The following is a 6,995-nucleotide window of genomic DNA, read 5'->3' as shown; positions in this document are numbered from 1 at the left end:
TCCTTTGTGCTGCTCTTCAGGCGCTCTCCTGCTGACCTGTGTTCCTTCTCCAGGCTCTGGGCATCTATTGCTGGCCCTGGCATCAAACTGGTAGGAGTGGGATGGATTGAGGTTCCCCTTCCCCAGCACCTCTAGTTTAAAGCCCTCTTCACCAGCTTGGCAAGCCTATGACCAAAGATACTCTTCCCCTCCTCTGACAGATGGACCCCATCAGCCCCCGGTAGACCAGGTTTCTCAAAGCAAGTCCCACAGTCTAAGCAGCCGAATCCCTGGCTGTGGCACCAGTCCCGTAACCATTTGTTGATTCGCCAGATTCAACCGGCCCTTTCAAACCCCTTCCCTTTGACTGGGAGGACTGATGAAAAAACTACCCATGCTCCAGAGTCCCTTACCACTGCTCCCAGGGCTCTGTAGTCCTTCTTGATACTCCTGTGTCAATATTATTATTCTTTGGGGGAAAAAAAAAAAAAAGAAGAATTTTAAGCAGTTAATTGTCTTACCATAATCCTGTCACTGTCAATAATGGTGTTCAAGCGGTGTGCAATGGTCAGCACTGTGCAGTGAGCAAACTTTTCACGGATTGTCTTTTGAATGAACTCATCTGTTCTGAAACACAGCAAGAGCAATGCAGACAAAAATAAGATGCTTGCATGGATAACTGAATGGCAGGCAGGTTTTATGACTTCATCAAACATGACTGTATAGCAGGAAATATGCTTATGAAGTCATTACAGTGCTTCTTCCTCTCATTATATTAGACAACCTGGAGGCATATCATGAAACGTACTCCAAAATTTACCCTCTAATACATGAGGAGGAAAGAGTTTCTTCCTGCAAGTAGAGCAATAGGTTTCATTTCAGGGGACTAATTTCCCAGGCTTTGATTACAGAAAGAGGAAAATTCTGTCGAGTCAGATATTCCTACAGATTTCTACACCAAAAAGAAGTCATTGTTATTTTCTTTCAAGCTTTAGTTTGTGCAAGGAGCGAAGAAAAGTTAGTGAAAGTAAACATCCTTCATTGCAAATCAACTGAAGAATAAACACAAGACAGCCTGTAACTAAGGTTCTCGATTTCAACTGCAAAAGGGGATTAAATAAAGGAGGTGGTTGGTAAACTAAACTAGGACTGGAGTAGCTCAAGAACTTGAATACAGAAAAAAGAAAACTTGGCATATTCCATAAATCAAAAGTGTTAACTAGAACGCACAACCCAAGGAAAGGGATAAAAGCTTTCAAGTTAAGAGCCTCAACCTACTAGATGAATTAACCACCTCAGAAAAGGGTATCAGGGGGAAACACAAGACTTGTAAAGAATGAAAACTAAGCTAGCGCACAGACACTGAAATACAGGGTTAAAGTGATAACTGTCACAAATAAAGCTGAGAACCGTGAAAAGGGAATAAAATTATACCAAAAGATACTTAAGACTTTAAAATGTTCTTTAGCTGTATAAACAAGCATTAAGGCAAAAGAGGTGCAATACTCATAGAGATTATTCAAGTAACTAACTGTACAAGAGAAGCATTGACACCACCTAACTTAGAGCATACTAGTCAGGCTTAAATGTGGAAATCTATATAGTCCTCTCTTTAGTCAATGAAAGGGGAAAGGCATGGCTGGAAGGTGAATCAGAGCACCTGAATTAGGCAGCCATCAGGTGATGAAAGCCCTCTAGAGGCACCTGACAACCCACAATGCACAGGAAGCCTTGGCTCCCAAGCTGGGCACAAAGCCAGGCCACGTGAATACTCACATACTGCCCATCAGCCTTCAAAAAAAAAAAAAAAAAAGATGAGTGGCAACATTGGAGAAAAAGGTATAGAAACTAAAATTCTCATCCAAGATAGAAGGAAGACACAAAGAACTCAAAATATACTGGGGTTAGTTGGACCAAGGAAGCTCCAGCCTAGAAGTCAGGCACTTGGAAGGCATTGGTCTCATTTCCAGGATTTCTAGTAAAACATGAAATTGTACTTTTATATATAATGACTGGAGAATAATAAATGTTGTAGATAGGTTTAAAACAAGACAAAGGAGATATGTGGATAAACTGGTATATTTAGGCAGCCATGTTAGCTTCAACCAGTTGCTTGCAAAGCCTTAATTCTTCAAATTGTAAAAAGTAACTGGAAAATCAAATAAAATACAACAAAGATTCATGCAACACGTCTTCCTCCAACAAATTATTATTTCTTAGACAGAAGTAGTACTCTACATTGAACCTGTCTGACATGATAAATATTTGGTATCACTTCATAAATTAAGCAAAAAGAATTGTTCTGATGCCGCCATGTCAGGAGGCACTACCAATAAAAAGTGGACAAAGACAACTTTGGAAGAACAGAATGACTTAGAGCAATGGAGTAACCATTAAGTTTCCACAGTAGAAAGCACAAGCTTATGCTCTGAAGGACTGAACATAACTTGTTACAAACTAAGTTTAAGCAATCAGCACGACAAAGGAATAGACAGATCCCTGCTGACGACAGGACAAATCATCAGAAAGAAGGAAGACATAAATAGTTAACTAAGAGTTTCCCCATGCATGCTGACTGTCATCTTCATCTGGGGACAGAAACATCTAAGCTCTGTCGTGAGCTTAAGAGAACCGGGTTCTGGGCCGCAATCTGAGAAGGCTTGGTCCTTCTGCTCCCACTTCCTAAAAGAAGCTAAAAAACATGGTGGGAAGCAGGTGTTCCTCAACTCCTCCTTTTGAACCAAGGCCAGTACACAATCAGGGAAGGAGGCGGGAGCAGAAGTCAGGACAGAGCCAGGCTCTTTAGCCCTGTGCGTTAACAATCTCCTTAAGAAAAGGAAGTTGTTCACTAATGCCCCACATCACAGCAATGCCAGCGTTTTCACCCCAGCGTTAATGCATGTATCTTTTTTTGCTATCTTCTCAGCAATGCCTCAATGACCTGACTACTCTTACTTTCAAAAGAAAAAAAAATCAGGGCCATACATGAAAACAGTCAGTATGGAAGAGGCTTAGATCGACAACGGGATGTGTCCTCTGCAATCGTTAGAGATAGAGAAGCAGAAACAAAAGGTTCAGTACTCCCTAGAATAATGTAAAGAAAGCCTTTTTCTTTCCTTATAGTCAAGCTCAAGGTGAGGTTTCCTGCAGAACTACTAAGAAGCACAGAGAATCGTAGCTTGCTCAGGAATTTTGAAAACAACGTTTTAAAGGGCGCAAAATGATTTGTAACTCTCAGGTTATTCCTACTGTTACCCGAGAAGAACGCCTCATCCTTGGACATCCCTGTCCTCTGCATTCATTTATTGTATCTTCCTTCATTACGTGCAGTCCTTATAGCACCACCTCTTCCTACATTTACAACAGAAACCATTTCTCATTCTTAGACAGACACTACCAAACTATTATCTTAAACAGGTATTTCTTGAATATAAGCTTATTCCTAATGAGAAACTGCTGGCCATACTGTGGGTGTGACAAATGTTCTAAAATGAGACTACCAAGTAATCAGAAACAGACCTAATAGGTCCATCTTCAAATATCACAGTAAGACATCTCATGCAGCCATGTCTTCTGATAGGGACTTGACCAGATTCTCTCTCAGGTTCATGGTAGATCTTGGAGTATAGTTTTTGGGGTGGCAGGCAGAAGCACCATCAGTAACCTCCAGAAGAATCTTGGGAAGAAGGTAGGAAAGGCAAGAAAATATAAAAGACTAAGAAAAGATCTGTGTACAGAATTATGTGCTGACAGAGTGCAGAGACTATATCACATGCCAGTTAGAGCCGTCTACCCTCTAGAAAAGTGCCAAAGGAAGCACCATTTCTGTCCTTTTTTCAGGGCATAAATGGACCTTTTGTGGCATCTATCCACACTGAGAAAGTTACCAGGCAAGTGCCAACTGATTCCATCACCCACCTAAGTGGATCAAACCCCATCATCTTTCAGGCACATTAGAAACCAAAGATGCAACCTGAATACCAAACTAGGGCTTCTGGATGACAAAAGCTCAACCCTAATCTGATTATATGAAAATGGGAACCACAATATTCCCCATCACAAGGAACAGCACAATAAGAAAGCACAAAATGGTGGTATAGCTGTCCCACTGGCACCACGGGTTGAGGATCTAACACCAAGTTTCACAGCAACTCAAGATCTGGTGTAACCTGAATTAGTTGACTGTGTAAAAAACAAAACAAAACAAAACTATCTGAAGAGCAAGAATAAATACAATCTGAATGAGAAGCAACAAAGCTGCCAAAAGGAACACTGGATAAGTCATTATCTTCAGTCTAATGTCCTCCTGGGATTGTCCTGGAAGCGTATCTCACACTACACAATTCCCGAGTGGCTTTGGATAATTTCTCCAGAAGAGAAACAGTTACAGATAGCAGTTAGATGTAATGAAAGGTTAAACCTTACAAGGTTAAGCTGGCTAATGAACTGAACTATGAGCAATGGCTGTTTTTACCAGAGTCAATGAACAACCAATGTAAAAATGTGGCAGTTGACTGGTCCCTAAAAGTTCTCTCCTCTGTAATCAGTAAAAATACAAGTTAACGCATAATACTGTAGTCAGTGCACAGAGCTTAGTAAGTTCAACTTAACGCAATATTTTTAGAAAAGTCTCAGTTACTAAGGATTTTGTTTCAATGTATCACCAAAGCAACTACAGAAAGGTTTTCAGCTCTTCTGCTCCAGATTTCATACAACTTTCCAGAACGGTTCAACTGCTACAAAATGATTCCATTCTTCGGGGTAAGAATGCCAACTTCAGGACCAAGAAGATAAGATCAAACCAAACATCTGTCAGTCATCAAGTAAAACATGCAAGCAGTCTGACTTAGGGCAACCTTCTTTATGGCAAGCTCCTCCCCTCCCCTCACGACAGCACTGACACCCCTGCAGCATGCAGAGCAGCTGGTAGCTATGAGGGAAATAATTATTATTTCTACATATGGGAGGTGGAAGATGTAGGAAGGAGGGAGAAAGGTGCCCTCCAAAATCTTTCCCTTCACTCCTTTGCTCAGCTTCACTCAGCAGCAGATAAGAATGGCCTAGCTGAGCTGGAGAAACATGGTAGGGAGTCCCCCAGCCCTGGGGAAGGTACACTGCACACCTCTCACCCCGCTGTTGTATCCACTGCCTCATGCCACCTCACCCTTCCTTCTCCTCCTCCCACCCCTAAACCCTGCCTCCTCACATTTGCTTCCAGGTTGAACTGGAGAAGGGACATGGTTGCAGCAGTGGTTGAGGCAAGGAGATCAAAGGCCAGAAAATCATAAAAAGAAATAATATGTCCAGAGCTGGCGGCAGCTCCCCATGGTTTCCTGTCCCAGGTGCTTGATATGATGTGTGCTTGCCGCCAGGCTAGAGATGAGGATGCCAGGTACGGGGGTTGTGCATCAGAAGAAGAGGAGGTTTTCCTTACACGCCAAAAATGCCTCCCTAACTACTCAGTTAAGAAACCCACATCAGCATTTCCTGATGAGCGTCCTATCAGATTGCACAGCTGAAAAATACTCTGCTCTAGCTGTAGCAACACATTAAGGAAAAGGTAATAATGACTGCAATGCAAACTGAATTCAAAGAAGAAGTTCCAAGTTATTATTTGTATTGTTATGCCTAGAGTTGATACAAACAAACATTTACCTTATTATAATATATATTGCAGCACGCATTAATCAAGATCAATTAAATGGATAGTGTAAGTTGAGAACACACACATGTGAGATGCCAAAATAGGGAGGATGAGTAAGATGGTATTAAATTTCCACAGCTATGATTAATCACAGTTAATCTATCAGAGCTCAGCCAAAAATAAACTAATAGTCAAAAAAGGAAAAAAAAAAAAAAAGAAAAAAGAAAACCTCTGGGAAGGGAATGCACTTCTCTAAAGGTTTTAGAAATACATTGTCAGCTGAACTGCAAAGCTACCCTAGTGGTACCACTTCTCCCCCAAGAAGATGTTACAAAAATGAGTCACGCCCAGATGACATACAAAATCCTTAATGCATCTGTTTGAGGGACTTGCTGTGTTATTGTCCTCTTTGGACTTTGAGTTCTCCCTCAAGCCATAGTTTGTTGGAACTATATATTCAGCTCAGACTAATTGATGCAGTACATTTGCAGTATTGTTTCCAAAATATTTCCACCAGCGTTTCAAATGTTTCAAAAATTAACAGTGGGGGTACTTAGCTATTGGAATAATTTAACAAGGGTTGTCATTGAACTTTTTTTTCTATTGAGGTTGGATGTTGAACTAGAGTGTACTTCTAGAAGAAACAGGAACGAATTCAGGAAAGTTCTGCCAGCCTGAGTTATACAAGACAAAATAATGAATGATAAATGAGTCCCTCCTATAGCTTTAAACATCTCCAAATCTGTTTTGCAATTCTTGTCGTGTTTAGGACAGCTTACCTTCTTCCCCCCACCCCTATTTTATCTGTAACTTATTACACCGCCATCTGAGCCATCTGAAGGGATAGCATCTCATAGCCAGAAGTATCCAGTTTTGTTTATAGCCATTTTTCACCTTTCTAGTCTTGGGGTTTTTCTGGGGGGAGATTAGTTAATGAATTAATTTTTATTTATTTATTTCCAAGAGACATTTCTTCCAGAAATCAACAGAACTCAACTTGTTTCATGGCTATTCTGATGTTACTGATGTGCGTTTCCAAGGAGGTTCTTGTCTTCTTGTCTATGACTGCAGGACAAATAAACTTTGAATATTAATTTCCCTACTCTATGGAATGCACTGAAATTAGGGATATTTTGAGCGCTTAGTTTATATCAGCTGCTCTGTAGTCAAAACTCAACCGCCCCATTTTGAATAGAAAATTATGATGCTATCATTAAAAACATAAAATAGCAATACAAACTGCAAGAAATACAAAGCACTTAAGTTCATCTCTACAGTACAGATGATCATATTAGCAGAAAAAATAGCTCATCTTAACATGAAAGAATTTTTTTTTACCTTGGGTCCACATTTGCTGTTGCTTCATCGATGA

General features: G+C 40.6%; 1 protein-coding gene across 1 annotated transcript in view; it reads right to left on the bottom strand.

Moving 5' to 3' along the window:
* Positions 1 to 6,995, bottom strand: part of ABCC4 (ATP-binding cassette, sub-family C (CFTR/MRP), member 4) — a 142,558-nt gene that overhangs the window by 24,453 nt on the left and 111,110 nt on the right. The window contains 2 exon segments of the mRNA XM_009325566.1: positions 501 to 606; positions 6,962 to 6,995. The exon segment at positions 6,962 to 6,995 is cut by the window's right edge and continues 36 nt beyond it. Coding sequence (XP_009323841.1) covers positions 501 to 606; positions 6,962 to 6,995 — 140 coding nt within the window.

Source organism: Pygoscelis adeliae, unplaced genomic scaffold, assembly GCF_000699105.1.
Source record: "Pygoscelis adeliae isolate BGI_AS28 unplaced genomic scaffold, ASM69910v1 Scaffold56, whole genome shotgun sequence".
In the NCBI taxonomy this organism is placed as follows: domain Eukaryota; kingdom Metazoa; phylum Chordata; class Aves; order Sphenisciformes; family Spheniscidae; genus Pygoscelis; species Pygoscelis adeliae.
Note: the sequence above shows the minus strand (reverse complement) of the source record. Positions and strands in the feature narration are given on the sequence as shown.